Source organism: Phoenix dactylifera, chromosome 10, assembly GCF_009389715.1.
Source record: "Phoenix dactylifera cultivar Barhee BC4 chromosome 10, palm_55x_up_171113_PBpolish2nd_filt_p, whole genome shotgun sequence".
Taxonomy (NCBI): Eukaryota; Viridiplantae; Streptophyta; class Magnoliopsida; order Arecales; family Arecaceae; genus Phoenix; species Phoenix dactylifera.
In genome coordinates this window covers 3,190,013-3,216,036 of record NC_052401.1, presented here as the reverse complement: position 1 = coordinate 3,216,036, position 26,024 = coordinate 3,190,013, and the positions used below count along the sequence as shown (strand labels likewise).

Sequence of the window (26,024 nt, the reverse complement as noted above, 5' to 3'; positions counted from 1 at the left end):
GCCAGCCTTCCGTTTCTTCTTCAGCCAGCGAATCCCATTTGCAGCATCCCTTCCGCCCGTGATTCTCCCCCAAATCCCAGCGCCCGAGCTTCCGGATCCCCAGCAATCACGCATCCTCTCCCTCTCGATGCTTCAAGGATGGATCTATAAAAGGGGGGAGGAGCTCACGTCCAAGGGGAGGCCAAGGAGACAGGGGTTCTCGGCTCGGTTGGAGGAAGAAGAAAGGCTCTGTTGTCAAAAGAAAAGGGAAGAAACAGAGCATGGCTCTGTTTCGTTTGAAAGGAAGAATAAAAAATTAGGAAAAAAAAAGAAAGGGGGAGATTTCTATTTGATTTTCTTTTAATCCTTGTTTTCTTTTTTTTTATTTGCAGAAGAAAAGAAGCATTAGGCTTCATCTTCAATATTTTTTACTTCTGTAATCATTTCTTGTTATGAAATTTTTAATTTTTATTTTATGAAATCCATGTCTAAGATTCAGTTTAATTTCTGCAATTTATTTTATGCACTTTGGAATTCTTAGTTTTAAGATAACTCTAAAATTTTTCTTTGCTATTCGATCTGCAATTTTTCTTTATATTATGTCTTCAGGAATCAATCCCTACTCTGCATTAGAATTCAATTGCAAGTTTTCTTTCTCTCCTTTGTTTATTTTCAAATAGAAAACATTCTCTGATAGACTAGAGAATCATTCCACATCCCCGAAGTAATGTTTTCTTTTATCATTCAAAAATCGATTTCGAATCCGAGTGAACGTTTTTATTTTTAAGCAACTCCAATCGCCTCCCTGTGGATCGATCTCTTACGACCACTATTCTTCGAGTAGAACAGGTAAGAGTAAATTAAATTTAAACTTTTTTTGTCGGTTCTAACAACGATCTGTTTAGCATATTTTTAGTTAAACAGGAATCGCACAACACCTCGCATCAAGGCTGCTTCGCTTAGTTGTTTGGGCAAGCTTGGACCAATATTTTAGGCACGGCAAGTTGGGCAAGGATGAGAAAATTGGCACGTTTTGTAAATGGGCCGGGCTTGGGCCAGGGATTAAAGCTCGACCTAAGTTCTTTCATTTTTCATGTGTTGTTCATTTATGTTTGACATATTTGTATATTTAATTTGCAATTGTTGTTGATATGAGAACATAATGGGACAAGAATATTGTCGGTTGTTGATATACTATAGAAAAAATATAAATATTGGAATCCAATTCCATATTATAGTCCATATAATCATAAAATCCTTTATATAATCAAATATTGGATATTCCTAATATCAAGGAACGTGTATATCTAGCTATCCCAAAAATTATGGAATTTGAATTATATTGGATTATACTTATATATTCATATATATACTCCATAAATACAGTAAAGCACATCAAGTCATTCTTCCTAACTAATTTTCTATCTCCTCAAATCATTATAAGTGCATGATATAAATTCTAAATCTTATATAGTATCATCGATTAAATGCATTTTCTCCCTACAAGTGCTGATTAGAACTCCTCATAGCACCCTGGCATATGTTTGCCTGATTCACCTCCTCTCTTTCTACATTACCCTCTTTCTATGTGTGCAATCTCTCTCTCTCTTACGTAAAAATATATATTAATCTCTCTCTCTCTTCTTTTTTTTCTATTATCTAAGGATTTTTTTTTTGATTTAGAAAATCTTAAAATTGGTAACCTATTAAACGGTTTAATGTAATTTCTCTGCTTTACCCCTCTTTAAATGAATGAGAAACTTGAAATAAAAAAATGAAGCAAATTTCAATTTATATTTATAGATGCCATACAAGCTATATACAACAACAAGAGCAGCAACAACAACTGAAACAATGACGATGATAATAGTGGTAAATCATCGACATCATCCTATAACTCGTGAATGATGGGTAGATCATTGAACGATTTTTTGATTTGAAAAATTCTTAATCTGTAACCTATTAAACCAATTAATGCATAAATTCTCTTCTTTACCCTGTTTGTATGAATGGAGCAATTTGAAACAAAAAAATGCATCAAAATGAATCTCAATTTATATTTATATAGGTCATTCAAGCTATTTATGATGGTATTAAGAACTACAACAACAATGATAGCCAACAACAATAACGATGGCCTCCTTCTCGTCCTCCCCCGCTTCATCCTCCTTCTCGTCCCCCTCTTCGACGGCCTCGTTCTCCTCCTCCCCCTTTTCCCCCGAAGCGGATTGTGTCGCTGAAGAGATGGCTCTCCTCTCTCACCTCAAGCCCTTGGGAGCGCTCGACGGATCGAAGGAGAAAAACCAAATTTTCGCGACTTTTAACTCCAATCCCTCCTTGGATCCGATACTAGGGGCTAGATGGATCAATCCGTGACTCTTTCCATTGATGCATGGCACTGGCTCCATTTCCCAGCGAACTAGGGTTATTCCAGCTCTTGTTGACCTTCGACTCACGGCACGACCTCCAAGCAGTCGGCTCCTAGCGGATCTCCCCCCTCTGCTCAAGGGGTAAGCGTCTCAATCCGATTGGGCTCTATTTTTCTTCTTCTTGATTTAAGAATGCGAAGAAAGGTTCGTTGCTGTCTGATTTATTGGATTGTTGGCAGCTTGGGAACGTCCTTGTTCACCAATACCACCATATCCTTCACCAGTCTCCAGAGCTCATCTACCGCTTCTACCTGGGGAACAGTAAGCTCGGCCAGCCAAAGGCTCAGGGTTCATGAGTTCGATCACCACCATGCAAGTAAGCTTGTCCTTGTTTCTTGCAGGAATTTAACATCTTTGAATTTCATTGATGAGAGAAAGTAGAGAAAAATAAGAAAAAAATGAAGATTGATCGTGCTTGATGGCAATTCTTGCTTCGGGTTTTTCTTTTCTGATTTAATTGGTTTTTCTGTTGCATGGTTGGATTGATGGGAAGGCGATCAACGAGAAGATACTGTCTATGGACTATAGAGAGTTCGGGGCGGAGATAAAGGTGGTGGATGCTCAGGAACCGCTTGATAGTGGGGTGCTCGTCCTCATAACTGGGTACCTCATAGGGAAGGAAAACATCAGGAGAAGCTTCATTCAGTCTTTCTTCCTTGCCACCCAGGATAAAGGTGGTAATGTATTGAATGATATATTTAGATTTGTGGAAGAGGCTGATGAGCAACGGGGGACCTCTGGGTTGGTGAACGGCACTGGTGTGACTCTACTTGAGATTCTTCTTTGGATTACATTGGGTTTCATTGTGAAATTTCTTCTACAATATTTAACTATCATGTTCTTTGGATAAATTGTAATGAATTCTTTCTTTGTTTCTTTTTTTTTTTCTGGTTCTCTGTCAGTATCAAGTTTTAGTTCTGGAATGGAAACAAAGGATGCTTCTTGAAACAGAAATAGAGTTTTAATTTTTTTAAATACTTTTTTTGCAAAAAAATTAACTCTAACGACGCTTATAAGCATCGGCCTATCTTCGGTTTTCGCCGATGCTTACTAGTGCCGATGGACTCCAAAATATGCCGATCCCTATAACCGTCGGCAAAGCTTCAATTTTTACCGATGCTTTTTAAAAGCGTTGGCAAAAAACGTTTCTACTCCCACCTACACAATGCTTTTGAAAGCATCAGCGCCAAATTTTTTGACGCATATAAGCATCGGTACAAGCTCTAAAAAGTACCAGAACAGACTATTTTTTTGTATTTAAAATATTTTAAATATTTTGATATCTAAAAAAAAATGGTAAGAAAGTCTGAGATCTAATCCTAAGCCCAAAACCCACCTGGGGTTGAGCCGAAATATAGGATTGAAATCTGGGCCGGGCTAAGGGCCCGAGTCTAAGTAAATTGTATTGATCTTTGGGCAAAACCTAGCCTAGCCTATGATAGGTATACTAGCTGTTGTGTCTGACAAACATTAACACATATTTCTATTAGCTCTTATCTCTCCACAATCATTTGAATTCATTTCTATACTTGTTGAATTATTTTTTCTATATTTGTATTAGGCAACCGAGTCGAATATGCACACTCTCATCTCTCCAAAAAAAGGATTAATTACCAAATCAATAAGCCTTGCAATAATAGACGATCATTGGGATACATTTTTATGTTTGTACCATCTATAATCATGGACAAATATTGGAATCCAAATCCATATTATACTCCATATAATCATAAAATCTCTTACTATTGACATCCATTATTGTACATACTATACAGATATATCTAATATCAAGGAACATGTAAATCTAGCTTTCCAAAAAATTATGGAATTTCAATTAAATTAGATTATACTTATATATATATATATACACACACACACTCTGCAAATACAATAAAGCACATCAAGTCATTCTTTCTAACTAATTGTCCATCTCCTCAAATCATTATATGTGCAGGATTCAAATTCTAAATCCTATATAATATGGTCAATTAAATGCTTTTTCTCCCTACGAGTGCTGATTAGAACTCCTCATAGCACCCTGGCATACGTTTGCCTGATTCACCTCTTCTCTTTCCCCATTACCCCCTTTCTATGTGTGCAATCTCTCTCTCCCTCTTACATAAAAACACATATTAATTTCTCTCTCTCTCTTCTTTTCTTCTATTATCTACGGATTTTTTTTGATTTAGAAAATCTTAAAATTGGCAACCTATTATACGGTTTAATATAAATTTTCTGCTTTATCCCTCTTTAAATGAAGGGGGAACTTGAAATAAAAAAATGAAGCAAATTCCAATTTATATTTATAGATACCATACAAGATATATACAGCAACAAGATCAGCAACATCAACTGAAACAATGACGATGATGATAGCGATAAATCATCGACATCATCCTATTGCTCATGAACAACGGGCAGATCATTAAAGGATTTTCAGATTTGAAAAATTCTTAATCGATAACCTATTAAACTAATTAATGTGCAAATTCTATTCTTTACCCCTGTTTATATGAATGGACGAATTTGAAACAAAAAAAGTGCATCAAAAATAATCCCAATTTATATTTATAAAAGTCATTCAAGCTATTTAAGATAGCAGTAAAAATTGCAGCAACAACAACAATAATAGCCAACAACAATAACGATGGTGATGATGATAATAATTAAGGCGATACTGATTATCATCATCATCATATGAAACACAAGTTGTGGGTACATCAATAATAAGCCATGTTTATATCATCAGCAATGTTTTTTGCATCCATGGAGATTCCGGCCAATCCGCTTCTAGCAAACCCAGCAAAGTATAGCCCATTTTCTCCCTTCCAGTGGTTTGGAAATTTTGCTATGGGAAACCCATCTAGGCCAACGAGACCAAAATCATCCTACATCCATATATTAGTTTTGTGAACTATAGCCCAAGTAAGTTAAATGAAAAGAATTACATCCAATGATAAAAAATCAATTGACAATTTCCTTATACCTTTAACCATTTTTTTACTTTGCTTTGATAGCCGGTTGCAAAAACTATTGCATCGAACTGATATGACTTGTCATCGGTAAAAAGTACCTCATTGCCTTGTATTCTCGATGGCCCTTTGACAACCTATTCAATAAACACATGCAAAACAAACGTCATCAAAATCAGGCACATGCGAATTACTTGGCCTATCTCTTGCGTGATATTATGAAGAAATTAATTGAAAGTAAAAGAGCATAAATAATTTGGGATTTTGGCTCGTCAAAAAAAGTAAAATAGTTACCTGAATCTCACCGCTCTTGATCTTTGCTATAGTACCAACATCAATAACTGATGATCTACCGGTCGCAATCTTAAGAGAGAGAGGGCCTAGTTTTGGCCTTGTAATCCCATACTTGGACAAATCTCCGTATTTGAGATTGCTAAGCATAAGAAGTAAGGTGTCCACCAAACGAACGTTGAGGTATTTTACTAAAACCATCCCCATGTATATCAACTCCTTGGTCATCACATGGAACTGTTACAAGAGCCCAAAAGCAAAATTACATCTACTAGACAAATATGTTCTAACTAATAAAATACAACACCTATGGATTATCCTTAGTTGCACCGTACTTTTATAAGGGGCATATGGTGTTTAAAAATATAGCAAATCCAACCTGTTGTGTATTTCTAGCATGATATTGATTATATTTGCAAGTATGAAATATTGGATACAACTACTTATATAAAACATACAAACCCCTATAAAACTAATTGTAATACTAATATCAAGCATGTTTCAAGGTAAATCTAGTTACCGGGCTTTGGATGGTGATGGCGGTTTTTGCTCCAAAGTTTGAGAGATCATAAGCAATCTCCATGCCTGAGTTACCGCTTCCAACAACCAGAACATTTTTGCCAGCGTAAGCAGCCCCCGACTTGTAAAAAGAAGAGTGGACGACCTCCCCAGAGAAGGTCTTCAAACCCGGGATATCTGGTATCATCCCTTCATCGTTCTCTCCAGTGGCCACGACCAGAAACTTTGCCGTGTACTCTTTGACCTCCCCCGTGACCTTGTCACAAGCCATTATGCTCCATGTTCCTTTGTATTTGTCATAATTAGCAGAATCAACAACAGTGCAATAAACAATATTCGGCTTGAAACGTGCTTGATAGTTATCCAAGTACTGGATGAATTGATCCTTGGGTATGAAGGTTGGGAACGTGCTAGGGTAAGGCATGTGCGGCAGCTCACAAAATTGCTTGGCAAGGTGAAGCTTCAGACGATCATATGCCCTCCTCCTCCAAAGAGAAGCACTGCAATCCTCTTTCTCTAGTATGATGTTTGGAATGGAAAACATGTTTAGGCATGCAGCAGTGGCAAGGCCTGATGGACCAGCTCCCACGATCAGCACCTCCTTCTTCATTGTAACCTTGATGAGATCAAAGGCTTCAAATTGGCTATAAGGATGGTATCGCGAATGTCACCCTAAATTATCCCACTTGCCGACCCCATTGCATCCTCCTGCTTATATACATGCACCAATATCCCTTTTTGTTTTTGAAATAGTTTAATATTTGCTATTATTTCACTAAATCTAGCAATGACCATGGTCAATATCCATCTCTATCTTGTATATGGATAAGATTTGCAATAAATTCACCAAAATTAGCAAAAGCAGAACTTTCTATTTTTTAATCTTCAAAATGGCCATATCCCTTTTAAAAAAAAGGAAGGGAGACACACCTGCACTATAAATACTTAATCGAATAAGAAACTCTGGTTGCTAAGTAAATAGATGATTGAAATAAACCGTAGATGCAAAACCTTGAAATATGCTTGATAATTACCAAATTCCATTATATGTTGCTTATAATTTCTGTTTAATCTGAAAGGAAGATTAGAAGCTGTCTAATCTAGGAGAGAATTTCAGAAATTTTTTTAACCTGATAAATCTCTGTGCAATTAGATTTAAGAAGCTACTAAATCTCACTTAATTCTAAGTCTAATAGGGTCAAATTGTTGTGTGGTGTTGGTTGTGGTCATCTGTGTCTAGCCCTTCTCTTCTCTTATGATTTTGTTTATTTTAGGAGTCAAATCTAATGAATTGTTGATAATGTATGCATGGTAGAAGGTCATTAAGGGATAAGTTAACCCCATTTGATCCTGAGATTGACAGAACTTTTCATCACAACCTGCGAACTGTAAACCAACTGTGAATCTCTACAATGGGTGAACATATCAGAACTTTGAATGAGTTGTTTGCACCCGCATCTGCTAGTCCCCCTACTTGCATAGTATTACCAATTAATAATGCAGCCCAATTCGAGATTCGAGCTGCAACAATAAACATGTTACCCAAGTTTCATGGGTTCGAGAGTGAACAACCCTACATTCATCTAAACAAATTTTTGACAATCTGTCAAACATTTAGAAATCAAAACTTAGATGAAGAGGGTATTAAATTAAGGTTGTTTTCCATGACTTTAGAGGATCGTGCCGCTGCATGACTGTATTCTCTTGCTTCTAATTCCATCACATCATGGGAACAACTATCTAGGAAGTTCATGGCTAAGTTCTATCCCATGGTAAAAACTAAAAAAATTAAGGATGCCATCAGAACTTTTAGAAAAAAATCTGAAGAGAAATTTTCCCAACTTTGGAAAAGATTCCATGATCTTTTGGTCAAGTGCCCGCACCATGGGCTTGATAAGGCTGATCTGGTCCACTTCTTTTATAAAGGACTAACTCCGGCACATAGAAATATGATTGAGTCCATGCACAAGGGTAGGTTCATGAACCAAACCCCAGATCAAGCCTATGAATTTCTTGTTGACTTAGCTGAAAATGCCCAAAATTGGAGTAGCTATCGTGAAGAAGTAAATAGAGATGAGTTCGGGTCTAGAGAACCAAGTACCTACGGAATGAAAACAGATTTAGAACTCAAAAATGTCATGTCCAATCTGGTGACTGGAATGAACAACTTAAGTAAAAAGTTTGATGCTTTCACTGTTTCCACTAGTTCGAGTTAATACAAAGAGTCAAATCCCGTCATGAAAGTGGATCACGAGTCATATAGTTTGTGTGTCTTGTGTAACAGTCTGGAGCATCTAGTGGAGTGCTGCCCTAATCTGCCCACCATAAAGGCCGAGCAAGCAAATGCTCTAAATTCATATAGTGCCTTTAAGAAGCCCACTCCCAACTCGTTCAGCCCAGTTTACCATCCTGATAATAGGTTCCACCCAAATTTCTCATATAAGCAGAATGAACCTATTCAGCATCAAGGTGGTCCATCAGGTTTTCAGAACAACTTTCCCAGGATAGGTCCATCACAAATGAACCAACCATTGGTTCCATCTGTACCTCCTTATAATGCCCCTATCCCACAGCAACCTTCACAATTCGAAACCATGATGGCTAATATGATGAAACAACAACAAGATTTTATCAAGCAACAACAACAGACCAATACAGCCCAAGCCCAGACTAACCAATTCCATGCGCAAGCGATTGCAAAACTTGAGGTTAGTCTAAGCCAAATTGCAAACTCTCCAGGGGATAGAAAGAAAGGTGAACTACCTGGTCAACCGGTGCCTAACCCTAGTAGACAACAAAATCAAAGTCAGAGAGGTCAGTATCAAACCGATTCTAATGAAAATCCGACCTATGAAGTCTAGGCAATTACCACTTTAAGGTCTGACAAGCAAGTGGACAATAAAGTCCAACTTCCTGAATATGAAAAAGAAAATAAAAATGAATCCGATAAGAACCCTATTCAGAAGAGAGGTAAAGAACAGGATAAATCAGAAAAAAAGGAAGAACCCATAGAAACATACAAACCTAAGGTTCTCTTTCCCAGTAGACTTCGGGACTCCAAGAACTTTGATGAAATAATGGAAGTCTTTAAAACTGTTCAAATAAATATACCTTTCCTCGATGCCATACGACAAATTTCCTCCTATACAAAATTCTTGAAAGACCTCACCACGGTCAAAAGAAAAACCAGCATTCCTAGGCAAGCTGTTATGGCTGCACAAGCCTAATCTCTCATTCAACAATAGATTGCCCCGAAATTCAAAGACCCTGGTTGCCCAACCATTGAAATAAAAATAGGAGAGACGATCATCCAGAGAGCTCTATTAGATTTAGGAGCCAGTGTAAACCTACTTCCCTACTATGTGTACCAAAAATTAGGTTTGGGGGAATTAAAGCCTACAAATATTACCCTTTCCTTATATAGCAGATAGGACAGTGAAGTACCCCAAGGGGATTGTAGAGGATGTAATAGTGAAAGTAAATGAGTTTTACTATCCTGTGGACTTCGTTATCCTTGAGACTGAACCTGCAATACATCCAGATAGTCACACACCTATAATTTTAGGTGGACCTTTCTTAGCCACAGCAAATGCTGTGATCAACTGTCGAAATGGGATGCTGAAGTTATCTTTTGGCAACATGAAAGTCGAACTTAATGTCTTCAACATAAGTAAACAACCACCAGACGACAAAGAAATCAATGAAGTTGACATGATTGAAAGTCTGGTTCAGGAGACTTTCATACAAACTTATAATAAGGATCCTTTAGAAGCTTACCTTGCCCATTCCGAGGAAGGGGTCAAGCATGCGCCCCTTAGTTCTGTTCCCCTTATGAGTATAGATCGTCATCAGCCGACTATTCTTCATCGGACTCTTCCAAAACCATTCTTAGATAATGGTTGAAAAAAAAGGAGGATTTACATTTTGTCCGGCTGAAGACATAAAACTTTGCGCTCTTGGGAGGCAACCCAACATGTAATTTCCAAAAAAAAAAATCAATACATTACTAACATGCAGGTTTGGGGGTTTTTGGCCCCAATTATCACTTTATCCACCCATATCAGGTAACTTCTCCTATGTCCTATCACTGCTTTAAATCTTCTTTAACATTGAGGACAATGTTAGATTTAGGTATGGGGGTGAGAATATTTTTGATTTTTTTATGCAATTAAAAAAAATTTTAAAAAAAAGGATTTCAAATTTTTAACTCAAACTTTAATCTTTTTGGCTGTACAAACTAGGAATTGTTTTGACAATAGCTTTGAGTTAAGGAATATGATAACAGTTATAGTTTGAGTTTTCGTCCCACCTATCTTCTGCTAACATGATACAAGATGATTTAGCACCTACACGTAAGCACATGAATAGTGGGGTATGCAAACTTGCAACTAATATGAATACTTTTAATCTTTGGAATAATTTAAAGTTATATGTGTGATGAACACCCTAATCAAAAAAAAAAGATAAAATAAAATAAAATAATGAGTTTAATTTAAGTCTTCTCACTGAGTAACCGGGCCTCTTGCTTGGCAAGCAGCGAGTGTTCGTGTAAAAAGGTGAGGATGATTGAGATTAAACTCTGAGTGACTAATTTGGCCTTGAAGCCTAGTTAACTTGAGTTATTAAGCCTGTTAGGGTGTCTCTACACCTAGTGCCCTGAGCCATCTGGATCGGGAGTCATGGGCCTAACACTCGCTACATGGGTTAGCTAGAAAGTTTAATAAGGCTAGATATTGCACAAGTCATTCTTCTTAGCATTCAGTCTGATAAAAAAAAATATAAATAAATAAATAAATTCGGGGTGTTCATTACCATTTAACTCTAGAAAGTCTTGAAAATTGGAGTGATCATGTTGGAAGTAAGTGAAAGCCACTCATTTATATGATACTATCTTGTACCTCACTACATTCTTGACTTGTTAGCAGATAGATGGGGTGTAATGAAACTTGAGTTAGAGTCTGTTTAAATATGATAGCAACAAGTCTCTATTGTCCTTGCAATTCTAGTTTCATACAGTAATACCTGTTCAAATTTCGAGTTAAAAATTGGAAATTTCTGACTGATGAAGTTTGTGGGTAACTTCACTGCAAACCCTCACGAGACAACACTCGTCCACTAGGGTAACCTAGGGGTTTAAAGGCTTGTTGCACGTGCTAAGTGCAATCGTGATTCCCTACGAAAATGGGTACATATCTTAGTTTTGTATATTTAGTTTAAAAAAAATTAAAAAAAAATAGAGTCATAAGTTAGACTACATCTTTTTGTGCCCTCATTTTATCGTTTGCTTGTTGATTGCTAGAGACTAGCAATAAGCTAGTTGGGGGGTGTGATGAGAGCACAAAAGTGCGACCTACATGTCACTAAAATTAGTGTTGTTGCTAACCGATAATGATAAATTCACTGGATTAATATTATATTTGGGTTTGACACAGATTATCATAAATTAGAGATAAAATGCACATTGAGTACAAATTTGACTTCAGAAGGATCCCGTCCCAGATCCGACCTGGTTGAAGATCGGGTCGGGTCCGAGTCAGGTTCGGGTCCGAATCGGGTCTATTTTGTTTGTGTTTTTTTTGGGAAAGAATTTTGGGGCAAATCTAATTTGGCCATATCATAACTATGAGGTGCTGGGTGACCCATGACTTGAAAGACTTGCAATTGATCTCCAGTCAGAACAGATGACCCGTGACGAACCAAGTCCATCCATCTACAAGCCAAATTTCATATCACACTATTTTTTATCTATATGACTAATTGGATGAAACTTGGTGTCTCCCAGCTCCCCTCTCAGGAGGGCAAATAAAATCCCAAACCTTCTTCCAAATTCCAATTCCATTGCAGAAACTGGCACATGACCCATAAGCAGTCCGCGTCCATCTCCACGCTCCCAGCCGTTCCGTGCATTCATTCCTCCCAAAAGTCACGCGTCTGCAGCTCCTCCCTCTTCCGTGTGGACCCGGACGACCGTCTCCTCCAGTGATCCCGCGATGCATCGTCAACGAACCGAAGCCAATCTTCCATTCCCGATTTTAATCCATGATCCCAGCACCAAGCCGTCCACATCTCCAGCCTCCGACACCGCGTCCGTGATCCACGCCTCCTCCCAGGCGCCCGTTTGAATGCAGTCCAGCCGTTCGTCCGCCTCCCAGCTTCTCCAAGAGATCCCGCGGCCAGCCAACCTCCCAGCGGTCCCACGGCGCCATCCACGGATCCGCTCCTCCCAGCACCGATTCCGGCCGCCCGTTTCAAAGATCCACAGCTTCATCCCGTGCGGAAACAAGGGAGAAGAAAGGATCCCACGCCCGGATCCAAGCCGTGACCGCCTCCTCCAAGTGATCCTGCATCCGTCCATCTTCCACGGCGTCCTTCCGTCGATCTCGCGGCCAGCCTTCCGTTTCTTCTTCAGCCAGCGAATCCCATTTGCAGCATCCCTTCCGCCCGTGATTCTCCCCCAAATCCCAGCGCCCGAGCTTCCGGATCCCCAGCAATCACGCATCCTCTCCCTCTCGATGCTTCAAGGATGGATCTATAAAAGGGGGGAGGAGCTCACGTCCAAGGGGAGGCCAAGGAGACAGGGGTTCTCGGCTCGGTTGGAGGAAGAAGAAAGGCTCTGTTGTCAAAAGAAAAGGGAAGAAACAGAGCATGGCTCTGTTTCGTTTGAAAGGAAGAATAAAAAATTAGGAAAAAAAAAAGAAAGGGGAGATTTCTATTTGATTTTCTTTTAGTCCTTATTTTCTTTTTTTTTATTTGCAGAAGAAAAGAAGCATTAGGCTTCATCTTCAATATTTTTTACTTCTGTAATCATTTCTTGTTATGAAATTTTTAATTTTTATTTTATGAAATCCATGTCTAAGATTTAGTTTAATTTCTGCAATTTATTTTATGCACTTTGGAATTCTTAGTTTTAAGATAACTCTAAAATTTTTTTTTGCTATTTGATCTGCAATTTTCATTTATATTATGTCTTCAGGAATCAATCCTTACTCTGCATTAGAATTCAATTGCAAGTTTTCTTTCTCTCCTTTGTTTATTTTCAAATAGAAAACATTCTCTGATAGACTAGAGAATCATTCCACATCCCCGAAGTAATGTTTTCTTTTATCATTCAAAAATCGATTTCGAATCCGAGTGAACGTTTTTATTTTTAAGCAACTCCAATCGCCTCCCTATGGATCGACCTCTTACGACCACTATTCTTCGAGTAGAACAGGTAAGAGTAAATTAAATTTAAACTTTGTTTGTCGGTTCTAACAACGATCTGTTTAGCATATATTTAGTTAAACAGGAATCGCACAACACCTCGCATCAAGGCTGCTTCGCTTAGCTGTTTGGGCAAGCTTGGACCAATATTTTAGGCACGGCAAGTTGGGCAAGGATGAGAAAATTGGCACGTTTTGTAAATGGGCCGGGCTTGGGCCAGGGATTAAAGCTCGACCTAAGTTCTTTCATTTTTCATGTGTTGTTCATTTATGTTTGACATATTTGTATATTTAATTTGCAATTGTTGTTGATATGAGAACATAATGGGACAAGAATATTGTCGGTTGCTGATATACTATAGAAAAAAAATAAATATTGGAATCCAATTCCATATTATAGTCCATATAATCATAAAATCCTTTATATAATCAAATATTGGATATTCCTAATATCAAGGAACGTGTATATCTAGCTATCCCAAAAATTATGGAATTTGAATTATATTGGATTATACTTATATATTCATATATATACTCCATAAATACAGTAAAGCACATCAAGTCATTCTTCCTAACTAATTTTCTATCTCCTCAAATCATTATAAGTGCATGATTTAAATTCTAAATCTTATATAATATCATCGATTAAATGCCTTTTCTCCCTACAAGTGCTGATTAGAACTCCTCATAGCAACCTGGCATATGTTTGCCTGATTCACCACCTCTCTTTCTACATTACCCTCTTTCTATGTGTGCAATCTCTCTCTCTCTCTCTCTCTTACGTAAAAATACATATTAATCTCTCTCTCTCTCTTCTTTTTCTTCTATTATCTAAGGATTTTTTTTTTTTGATTTAGAAAATCTTAAAATTGGCAACATATTAAACGGTTTAATGTAATTTCTCTGCTTTACCCCTCTTTAAATGAATGGAAAACTTGAAATAAAAAAATGAAGCAAATTCCAATTTATATTTATAGATGCCATACAAGCTATATACAACAACAAGAGCAGTAACAACAACTGAAACAATGACGATGATGATAGTGGTAAATCATCGACATCATCCTATAGCTCATGAAAAATGGGTAGATCATTGAACGATTTTTTGAATTGAAAAATTCTTAATTTGTAACCTATTAAACCAATTAATGCATAAATTCTCTTCTTTACCCTGTTTATATGAATGGAGGAATTTGAAACAAAAAAATGCATCAAAACGAATCTCAATTTAAATTTATATAGGTCATTCAAGCTATTTGTGATAGTATTAAGAACTACAACAACAATAATAGCCAACGACAATAACGACGGTCTCCTTCTCGTCCTCCCCCGCTTCGTCCTCCCCCGCTTTGTCCTCCTTCTTCTCCCCCTCTTCGACGGCCTCGTTCTCCTCCTCCCCCTTTTCCCCCGAAGCGGATTGTGTCGCTGAAGACATGGCTCTCCTCTCTCACCTCAAGCCCTTGGGAGCGCTCAACGGATCAAAGGAGAAAAACCAAATTTTCGCGTCTTTTCACTCCAATCCCTCCTTGGATCCGATACTAGGGGATGGATGGATCAATCCATGACTCTTTCCATTGATGCATGGTACTCGCTCCATTTCCCAGCGAACAGGGTTATTCCAGCTCTTGTTGACCTTCGACTCACGGCACGACCTCCGAGCAGTCGGCTCCTAGTGGATCTCCCCCATCTGCTCAAGGGGTAAGCGTCTCAATCCGATTGGGCTCTATTTTTCTTCTTCTTGATTTAAGAATGCGAAGAAAGGTTCGTTGCTATCTGATTTATTGGCTTGTTGGTAGCTTGGGAACGTCTTTGTTCACCAATACGACCATATCCTTCACCAGTCTCCAGAGCTCATCTACCGCTTCTACCTGGGGAACAGCAAGCTCGGCCAGCCAAAGGCTCAGGGTTCATGAGTTCGATCCCACCATGCAAGTAAGCTTGTCCTTGTTTCTTGTAGGAATTTACCATCTTTGAGTTTGATTGATGAGAGAAAGTAGAGAAAAATAAGAAAAAAATGAAGACTGATCGTGCTTGATGGCAATTCTTGCTTCAGATTTTTCTTTTCTGATTTAATTGTTTTTTCTGTTGCATGGTTGGATTGATGGGAAGGCGATCAATGAGAAGATACTGTCTATGGACTATAGAGAGTTCGGGTTGGAGATAAAGACAGTGGATGCTCAGGAACCGCTTGATGGTGGGGTGCTCGTCCTCATGACTGGGTACTTCATAGGGAAGGAAAACATCAGGACAAGCTTCATTCAGTCTTTCTTCCTTGCCACCCAGGATAAAGGTGGTAATGCCTTGAATGATATATTTAGATTTGAGGAAGAGGCTGATGAGCAACGGGGGACCTCTGGGTTGGTGAACGGCACTGGTGTGACTCTACTTGAGATTCTTCTTTGGATTACATTGGGTTTCATTGTGGAATTTTTTCTACAATATTTAACTATCATGTTCTTTGGATAAATTGTAATGAATTCTTTCTTTGTTTCTTTATTTTTTTCTGGTTCTCCATCAGTATCAAGTTTTAGTTCTGGAATAGAAACAAAGGATGCTTCTTGAAACAAAAACAGAGTTTTAATTTTTTTAAATAATTTTTTTGCAAAAAAATTAACTCTAACGATGTTTATAAGCATCGGCCTATCATCGGTTTTCGCCGACGCTTACTAGCGTCGATGGACTCCAAAATATGCCGACGCCTATAACCGTCGGCAAAGCTTCAGTTTTTAACGATGCTTTTTTAAAAACGTCAGCAAAAAACGTTTCCACTCCCACCGACACAATGCTTTTGAAAGCATCGGCGCCAAAATTTTTGACGCATATAAGCATCGGTACAGGCTCTAAAAAGCACCAGAAAAGATATTTTTTTATTTAAAATATTTTAAATTTTTTGATATCTAAAAAAAATGGTAAGAAAGTCTGAGATCTAATCCTAAGCCCAAAACCCACCTGGGGTTGAGCCGAAATATAGGATTGAAAGCTGGGCCGGGCTAAGGGCCCAAGTCTAAGTAAATTGTATTAATCTTTGGGCAAAACCTAGCCTAGCCTATGATAGGCCTACTAGCAGTTGTCTCTGACAAACATTCTCACATATCTCTATTAGCTCTTGTCTCTCCACAATCATTTGAATTCATTTCTATACTTGTTGAATTATTTTTCTATATTTGTATTAGGCAACCGAGTCGAATATGCACACTCTCATCTCTCCAAAAAAAGGATTAATTACCAGGTCAATAAGCCCTGCAATAATAGACAATCATTGGGATACATTTTTATGTTCCTACCGTCTATAATCATGGACAAATATTGGAATCCAATTCCATATTATACTCCATATAATCATAAAATCTCTTATTATTGACTTCCATTATTGTACATACTATACAGATATATCTAATATCAAGGAACATGTATATCTAGCTTTCCAAAAATTTATTGAATTTCAATTAAATTAGATTATACTTATATATATATACACACACACACACTCTCTGCAAATACAATAAAGCACATCAAGTCATTCTTACTAACTAATTTGCTGCTATACCCCTCTTTAAATGAATGGGGAACCTGAAATAAAAAAATGAAGCAAATTTTAATTTATATTTATAGATGCCATACAAGCTATATACAGCAACAAGAGCAACAACAACAACAACTAAAACAACGACGATGATGATAGTGATAAATCATCGACATCATCCTATTGCTCATGAACAACGGGCGGATCATTAAAGGATTTTCTGATTTGAAAAATTCTTAATCAGTAACCTATTAAACCAATTAATGCGCAAATTCTATTATTTACCCCAGTTTATATGAATGGACGAATTTGAAACAAAAAAAGTGCATCGAAGCTAATCCCAATTTATATTTACAAAGGTCATTCAAGCTATTTATGATAGCAGTAAGAATTGCAATTACAACAACAATAATAGCCAACAACAATAATGACGGTGATGATAATAATAATTAAGGCGATACTGATTATCATCATCATCATATGAAACACAAGTTGTGGGTACATCAATAATAAGCCATGTTTATATCATCAGCAATGTTTTTTGCATCCATGGTGATTCCGGCCAATCTGCTTCTAGCAAACCCAGCAAAGTATAGCCCATTTTCTCCTTTCCAGTGGTTTGGAAATTTTGCTATGGGAAACCCATCTTGGCCAACGAGACCAAAATCATCCTACATTCATATATTAGTTTTGTGAACTATAGCCCAAGTAAGTTAAATGAAAAGAATTACATCCAATGACTAAAAATTAATTGACAATTTCCTTGTACCTTTAGCCATTTTTTTACTTTGCTTTGATAGCCGGTTGCAAAAACTATTGCATCAAACTGATATGACTTGTCATCGGTAAAAAGTACCTCATTGCCTTGTATGCTCGATGGCCCTTTGACAACCTATTCAATAAACACATACAAAACAAACGTCATCAAAATCAGACACATGCGAATTACTTGGCCTATCTCTTGCATGATATTATGAAGAAATTAACTGAAAGTAAAATAGCATAAATAATTTGGGATTTTGGCTCGTCAAAAAAAATAAAATAGTTACCTGAATCTCACCGCTTTTGATCTTTGCTATAGTACCAACATCAATAACTGATCATCTACCAGTCGCAATCTTAAGAGAGAGAGGGCCTAGTTTTGGCCTTGTAATCCCATATTTGGACAAATCTCCGTATTTGAGATTGCTAAGCATAAGAAGTAAGGTGTCCACCAAACGAACATTGAGGTATTTTACTAAAACCAACCCCATGTATATCAACTCCTTGGTCATCACATGGAACTGTTACAAGAGCCCAAAAGCAAAATTACATCTACTAGACAAATATGTTCTAACTAATAAAATACAACACCTATGGATTATCCTTAGTTACACCGTACTTTTATAAGGGGCATATGGTGTTTAAGAATATAGCAAATCCAACCTGTTGTGTATTTCTAGCATGATGTTGATTATATTTGCAAGTATGAACTATTGGATACAACTACTTTTATAAAACATACAAACCCCTATAAAACTAATTGTAATACTAATGTCGAGCATGTTTCAAGGTAAATCTAGTTACCAGGCTTTGGATGGTGATGGCGGTTTTTGCTCCAAAGTTTAAGAGATCATAAGCAATCTCCATGCCTGAGTTACCGCTTCCAACAACTAGAACATTCTTGCCAGTGTAAGCAGCCCCCGATTTGTAAAAGGAAGAGTGGACGACCTCCCCAGAGAAGGTCTTCAAACCTGGGATATTCGGAATCATCCCTTCTTCATTCTCTCTGGTGGCCACGACTAGAAACTTTGCGGTGTACTCTTTGACCTCCCCTGTGACCTTGTCACAAGCCATTATGCTCCATGTTCCTTTGTATTTGTCATAATTAGCAGAATCAACAACAGTGCAATAAACAATATTCGGCTTGAAACGTGCTTCATATTTATCCAAGTACTGGATGAATTGATCCTTGGGTATGATGTTGGGAACGTGCTAGGGTAAGGCATGTGTGGCAGCTCACAAAATTGCTTGGCAAGTGAAGCTTCAGACGATCATATGCCCTCCTCCTCCAAAGAGAAGCACTGCAATCCTCTTTCTCTAGTATGATGTTTGGAATGGAGAACATGTTTAGGCATGCAGCAGTGGCAAGGCCTGATGGACCAGCACCCACGATCAGCACCTCCTTCTTCATTGCAACCTTGATGAGATCAAAGGCTTCAAATTGGCTATAAGGACGGTATCGTGATTGTCACCCTAAAGGACTATTACCTGCAATTATCCCACTTGCTGATGCCATTACATCCTTCTGCTTATATACATGCACCAATATCCCTTTTTGTTTTTGAAATGGTTTAATATTTGCTATTATTTCACCAAATCTAGTAATGATCTCCCAAATATTACCCTGATGACGTTCTGCTTAAATGTATGCACTAGGTATGACCATGGTCAATATCCATCTCTATCTTGTATATGGATAATATTTGCAATAATTTCACCAAACTTTGTAAAAGCAGAACTTTCTATTTTTTAATCTTCGAAATGGCCATATCCCTTTTTAAAAAAGAAAGGGAGACACACCTGCACTAGAAATACTTAACCGTATTCGAAACTCTAGTTGCTAAGCAAATAAATGATTCAAATAAACCGTAGATGCAAAACCTTGAAATATGCTTGATAATTACCAAATTCCATTATATGTTGCTTATAATTTTTGTTTTTGAATTTTTTTGTTTACTCAAGTTGCAACTGTGCTTTTTTTTTTTGTCTGTCCCTTTAGTAGACAAGGTTTTGCTGTAGAATTTGAAAGCATATATAACTAATCTCTCTCTCTCTCTCTCTCTCTCTCTCTTCTTTTTCTTCTATTGTCTAAGGGTTTTTTTCGATTTAGAAAATCTTAAAATTGGTAACCGATTAAACGGTTTAATATAAATTCTCTGCTTTACCCCTCTTTAAATGAATTGGGAACTTGAAATAAAAAAGTGAAGCAAATTCAAATTTATATTTATAGATGCCATACAAGCTATATACAATTACAAGAGCAGCAACAACAATTGAAACAACGACGATGATGATTGTGCTCAATCATCAACATCATCCTATAGCTCATGAACAATAAGTAGATCATTGAAGGATTTTCTGATTTGAAAATCCTCCAAAGAGACGCACTGCAATCCTCTTTCTCTAGTATGATGTTTGGAATAGAGAACATGCTTAGGCATGCAGCAGTGGCAAGGCCTGATGGACCAGCTCCCACGATCAGCACCTCCTTCTTCATTGTAACCTTGATGAGATCAAAGCGTTCAAGTTGGTTGTAAGGACGGTATCGCGAATGTCACCCCAAAGGACCCGCAATTGCATGGTATGGGAGGGTCATATGTATGCAGATTTATTGCTGTGAGTGCAGAGGCCATTTTCATGTTTCGAGCATATGACGCCCTTACCATTGTGCAAAGGTCTGCCGTTGCTGTCTTGGGTATATTCATAACTTGTTGGAGAATCAGATCTGATGCCGGACACAATCTTCTAAGTCTTAAATCGGGTTAAATGTTATAGAGCAGGCCCGTTCCATGTCTACATGGCCCACTACCACCTCAACTTTTTTTTTTTTGAAAAAAAAAAAGAAACTTGAAGTTTAACCAATTCTTTGTTGTTTTAAAGCCATTTGAAAATCTTGACTATGTGGAATATAGAATTATCTGTGATTCAATATAAACAAAGATTTAGAATATGAATTGAGTGGTCATATAATGGATGCTACTTGTCTTCTTAGTTAGAAATTTTTTTATTCGGTATTCAAATAAAAAACCCATGCTGTTGATCATGATATTTACGCCTTAAACGCACATGAACCAAAATTTAGTAGGTATTGATCCTTTGTACCTACAAATCATGTGCAATTATATACATGTCCTTAAAAGTTTGTTTATTACCAGTTGGTGCATAGGTAAAGTAACTTCTTTTTACCTTTTTTGACAATCTGGTATGATATATATTGTGATCAATTGTATGAACTCTCAATTTTGAATGGCCCATAGCGTTATAGACAATAGATACAAAAGTTTATATGTCGATGAGATTCATAACACTTTATTAAATTAAACACTTTGGGCTACTTCTTTCAAAAACATTGATGAATATGTATAGCTAATTTATCTTTCTTCTATGCTTGATGGAGAATGGCAGGTATTTATATTCATTCTCCATGACATCCTTGCCAACTTTTCGAGAGATTTTCATTAAGGCTCAGCCTTTCTTTTTTAAACCAACAACCTTTCATCTACTCGTAACCATGTTCATCTGGGCTCGGTACTGTCATTAGGAGGATATGTTCAGAAGAAAATTGATGTCAACATATCTAATTGCATATTTCGGTCTTGGTCTCAATTTTGTGCTTGTTTGAGTAGAATTTTAGAAGGCTGACCCTTTTTCCCCAGTATTATTAACCATGGCCCAATGCAAGCCCTACTTCTAAGTTCTATTTTGCTTTGCTCCTTCATATTTTAAATAATTCATACTCGTGTCATCCATATTACACGTGGACAAGTGATATGTATATAGTCTGAAATGATGGACAAGTGATATGATATTACACGTGGACCGGACTCTCGCCAAAAAGAAAAAGAAAGAAAAAAAAATCCCTTTTTAATTCTCAGTCCCTCTCTAAAATACACGATGCATGGTAACATGGTATCTGGTATGGGAAAGGGACCATAAATGAAAGAGCTGGAAAAGAGCCTCGTTTTCTTCTTCTCCAACTCCTTTTTCCTGAGCCGATCCCACCGGATTGAAGACGACTAGGAAAAAAGGCAACGGATTGAAGACCATGGAGTACATTCAGCAGGTATGGCACAGCCCTCTTCTTTTCTTTTCTTTTGTTTTCTCTTTTCCTATCAATTGATATTACCACAGTTGACTGCATAAGATATATGTTTCTTTTAGCTGCTGTAGCGGATAGAGAGCTTGGATGCAATTTTCATATGGTCCTAGAATGCAGGAATCACCATCTCGCACCTTACCTATAAGCTCATCTCCCATCAAGAACTTAAGCTCTAGATGCAATTTTGAAGCTATAGTCCTAATACCATAAAACAGAGGACCTAACTAAAGAGAAACAAGCTGTCTGTCTTGATGCAATACATTCAGTTGGAATTTAGCTTCCACCTTGACGTTGTGTCAGTGGATATTGAAAAATCAATCAACATTGAAGGATAAAAAGTTTTTAACTATTATATTTGTTCCATACTTCTATAGTACTGTCACGCCCCGAGCCCGAGGCGCGGCAGACGCCGCACGCCCGCACGGCGGGCCGCGCAGGCGTGCAAGGCAACGGATTACATCAAAGCAGATACAGATGTTCAAAATTGACATAATTATTTAAATTGTTCAAAAGCAGTCTTACAAAATTTCAGAATAACATATGCCAATATAATTCAAATGTCCAAACTAAACTAACTAAAATGCCAATAACTGAAGAATCATCGGAAACTCTAACGCACTCCCCAATCCCGTGCGATCAAGCCTCTGGATCTGAAAAATGGAGAAAAACAGAATAATGAGCTACACTAGCCCAGTAAGCAACAAAATATCCCAGAGTGGGGTCAGAGCATATCAGATCAAAATACAGGATAATAAGATAAATCATAAATAACATTGTTTTACTATTTTCAAAACTTATTATCATTTTTCCAAAAACTCTGATACCAGAATCTCAACATAATAGGCTACGGCCACGTAACCCAGTGGCATGGGTTGCACAAGGTGCCAAACACCACTATTATTAAGCACCGGTGGTACGGTGTCCAAATACCACTATTCTAATCACCGGTGGTACGGTGTCGAAACCGGTTCCTCACAGATTACAAGTCGACAGGTCCAACGTATAATCCCCATTGGCGGGGCCAGAACTGAACAGAACAGATCATAGCCATGCTGAGAATGCATATATATATATATAAAAATATATTTCAGAAATTGTCCAATTATATTTCATGGATTTCAGAGCATATAACATGATTTTCAAATAAAATTTAACATGTCTGACCCATTTTACTGAATGCAAAACATATATCAAAACATAATCAGTTTATTAAATAATTTAGAAATCACACTTGAAGTATTAAGTTACTTACATCTTCTCGCTTGATTCCTACTTCAGGTAGACGGATCAGGTTCACCTGTTTAAAGTTTAATTAATTTCTTGTTAATTTCAGACTAAGCAAAATTCAAAAATAATACTATTGGACATGGCCCAACAGAGCCCAAAGTTGGCCCATAATGGGCACGGCCTGATAGGGCCCATATCGGACTCGGCCCAATGGGCCCGCATAGACTCGGCTAAATAGGGCCCCCAAGGTTGGCTTCTAATTTGTTCATTTATACAATAAGATTTATTGCAGGGACTAATACTTAATTACAGGGTACTATTCTATAATAAAACTTGAGTGAGGGGACTAAATAAATATAGTTGGGGGCCTTTATGTAATAAATCTTTCCTATAGGGATCAAATACAAATTACAGGAGTCCCTATTTCTGAAATAGCATACTGCCAAGGGCTTAACTGCAAAAAAATCTGTTTATTGGTCAAATGGGTTTGGGTTTCGGATCCCGGGTTTCGGGTTCGGGTTCCAGTTCAGGTTCAGGTTCAGGTTTGGGTTCGGGTTCGGATTCTCGGGTTTGATCTGGATCCAAGTTGGGCCCATGGGGGTATTGCCCAACTGGGCCCAACCGGACTGGACTGGGCCCAAGTTGGGCCTGCAGTGGACTGGGCCCAACGGCCCAGTTTGGCCCGTGATGGGCCTCCTCCTTCCCCAAACTCCCCCCCACGAACAGGGGGAGAAGAAGAGACGGAGGAGAGAGGGAGGTGGCCGGCGGGGGTGACCAGCTTGGGTGGCCGGGGGCCACCCCTCGATCGACTGCTAGCCAGCCGCCATGGCGGCCGGCGGCGTTGCAGGGACCGACGGGGAGGAGAAGCAACCGAGATGATGATCTCGGCTGCTTGGGCTGAAACAGAGGAGAGGAGGATCTCGACGGAGGAGGGCTTGCCGGCGGTCGACGGAGGTGGCAAATCCCGGCCGAGGGAGGCTCGGTCCGGCGTCAAGCGACGGCGGCGATGTTTGAAGCCGAGGGGTTGGATCTCGGAGCAGGGGAAGCTCGCGGAGGGGATCCGGGCGGCGCTCGGTCGGGAAGACACATCGATCGGAGAGGAGGAGGAGGGAAGGAGGAAAGAGAATGAGGAAGAGGGCTCGGTTTGCCCTAGGGAGGAGGATTTGGGGGGTTTTATCACCCCCTCGTGATGGCTCTCCGCCGCGAAGATCGCGGCGGCCGAGCGAGATCCGCGGCCGCGGTTCGACCGCGGATGAGCTGGAGGGGGGGTGCCGCGGGACTAGCGACATCCCCGCCCTGATCATCCCCGGAAGAGCCGGAGAGGATCGCAAATCGCGATCCTCTGTTCCGGCCTTCCAAAAAGAGAACGGGACTGAAGTCGGCAAGGCCTGCCGACTTCAGCCCGTGTCTCACATTCTCTCCCCCTTAGAAAAATTTCGTCCTCGAAATTTAACATACCTTAGCTTGCAAAAAGGTCCGGATATTTTTCCTTCATCTTGTCCTCCAGCTCCCACGTGGCTTCACGTTCTGAGTGATTGCTCCACTGGATCTTAACATAAGGAATCGTGTGCCTCCTCAACACTTGCTCTTTTCTATCAACCACACGTACAGGCTGCTCAGGATATGTCAAATCTTCTCTAAGCTGCAAAGGAGCCACTTCTACCACATGGCTCATATCTGGAATATACTTTCTTAACATAGAAACATGAAAAACGTTGTGGACTCCAGACAGTGAAGGTGGGAGTGTCAATTTGTATGCCACAGCTCCTACTCTTTCCAGAATCTCAAAGGGGCCCACATAGCGTGGACTGAGTTTTCCACGTATTCCAAATCGCATCACCCCTTTAACTGATCAAATAAGTCATCAATTCTTGGTAGAGGATACTTGTTCTTTATTGTTACTTTATTTATCTCTCGATAATCAATACATAATCTCATACTACCATCCTTCTTCTTTACAAATAAGACTGGGGCTCCCCAAGGTGAAACACTAGGTCTGATGAAACCCTTATCAAGAAGATCCTGCAACTGCTCCTTTAATTCTTTCATTTCAACTGGAGCCATTCTATAGGGGGTCTTAGAGATTGGTGTGGTACCAGGAATCAAATCAATTGCAAAATCAATTTCTCTATCTGGTGGCAAGCTAGGGAGGTCTTCCGGAAAGACATCGGGGTATTCATTTACTACTGGGATATCTTCAAATCTTTGATCTGACTGTCTAGTGTCAACCACTGTGGCAATATATGCCATACTCCCCTTTCTAAGTAGTCGCTTAATTTGCATAGCAGAAATAATTCGAGGGGAGGTATATGCACCACTGCCGATGAAGCTGAATTCAGTATCTCGAGGGATCTAAAATTTTATCCGCTTTTCATGACAGTTAATGGTAGCAAAGTGTGATGCTAAGTAGCCCATACCGAGAATTATGCCAAAGTCATGCGTATCTATAACTATCAAATCAGCAGGCAAGTCTTTACCTACTATCTGAACCGGACAAGTCTTGCAGACCTGATTACCCATCATCCCACTTCCAGCAGGGGTGTTAACATGCAAATCATACTCTAACAGCATGCAAGGTAGATCATGTTTTCGCACAAATATCGATGACATAATGAATGTGCAGCACCAGTATCAAATAGTATATAAGCATAAACAGAAGCAACCGGTAGTGTGCTGATCCCTCAAAGGATAATGACTAACCTTAGAGTCAAATTATTATGTTGCTAAGAATATGATTCACAAAATAAACATGTACTGATAATCATTAGATAGCAACGATTTATCTCAAAAATGATTTGTATCAAACCGCAAAAGTAGGTCTAAGAAGGCAAAGTATTGATACCATGATTCAATATGCCAGCCTTTAACTTAAACTTATAAATCATAAGATGAGAGCAAATAATGCATGGTTTATTCAGATATTTAACAAATTAGACCATATTTGGTCATCAATCAACTAACCCGAGTCATGATACGTTCAAATTATCATTATTATTATTATTTTCTTAGCATACCCAAAAA

General features: G+C 38.6%; 3 protein-coding genes and 1 pseudogene across 3 annotated transcripts; 1 reads left to right on the top strand and 3 right to left on the bottom strand.

Moving 5' to 3' along the window:
• The first annotated feature begins 2,549 nt into the window (after positions 1 to 2,549).
• Positions 2,550 to 3,290, top strand: LOC113461301 (nuclear transport factor 2-like). Its single transcript, XM_026801161.2, has 2 exons — positions 2,550 to 2,724; positions 2,902 to 3,290. The coding sequence occupies exons 1-2, from the start codon at positions 2,701 to 2,703 to the stop codon at positions 3,256 to 3,258; spliced, it is 381 nt and encodes a 126-aa protein (XP_026656962.1). The 5' UTR covers positions 2,550 to 2,700; the 3' UTR covers positions 3,259 to 3,290.
• Positions 3,291 to 5,128: 1,838 nt separating this feature from the next.
• Positions 5,129 to 5,878, bottom strand: LOC103697198 (probable indole-3-pyruvate monooxygenase YUCCA11). The gene is made up of 3 exons (XM_008779005.3): positions 5,675 to 5,878; positions 5,395 to 5,517; positions 5,129 to 5,296 (listed from the first exon to the last, which is right to left on the bottom strand). Exons 1-3 carry the CDS (start codon positions 5,876 to 5,878, stop codon positions 5,129 to 5,131), a joined length of 495 nt encoding a protein of 164 aa, XP_008777227.2.
• Positions 5,879 to 6,161: 283 nt separating this feature from the next.
• Positions 6,162 to 6,911, bottom strand: LOC120112222 (probable indole-3-pyruvate monooxygenase YUCCA10). Its single transcript, XM_039131084.1, has one exon. The coding sequence runs from the start codon at positions 6,798 to 6,800 to the stop codon at positions 6,162 to 6,164; it is 639 nt and encodes a 212-aa protein (XP_038987012.1). The 5' UTR covers positions 6,801 to 6,911.
• Positions 6,912 to 17,354: 10,443 nt separating this feature from the next.
• Positions 17,355 to 19,088, bottom strand: LOC103711091 (annotated as a pseudogene).
• Between the last annotated feature and the right edge of the window lie 6,936 nt (positions 19,089 to 26,024).

What these genes read in the sequence shown, in the direction of transcription:
- LOC113461301 (XM_026801161.2), top strand. Translation starts at nt 2,701, where the DNA reads ATGAGTTCGATCACCACCATGCAA. An exon ending in GTTCGATCACCACCATGCAA is followed by an intron (nt 2,725 to 2,901) that starts GTAAGCTTGTCC and finishes ATTGATGGGAAG; the next exon opens with GCGATCAACGAGAAGATACT.
- LOC103697198 (XM_008779005.3), bottom strand. Translation starts at nt 5,878, where the DNA reads ATGGGGATGGTTTTAGTAAAATACCTCAACGTTCGTTTGGTGGACACC. An exon ending in TCAAGAGCGGTGAGATTCAG is followed by an intron (nt 5,518 to 5,674) that starts GTAACTATTTTA and finishes TTTATTGAATAG; the next exon opens with GTTGTCAAAGGGCCATCGAG. An exon ending in AAGTAAAAAAATGGTTAAAG is followed by an intron (nt 5,297 to 5,394) that starts GTATAAGGAAAT and finishes ATATGGATGTAG; the next exon opens with GATGATTTTGGTCTCGTTGG.
- LOC120112222 (XM_039131084.1), bottom strand. Translation starts at nt 6,800, where the DNA reads ATGAAGAAGGAGGTGCTGATCGTGGGAGCTGGTCCATCAGGCCTTGCC.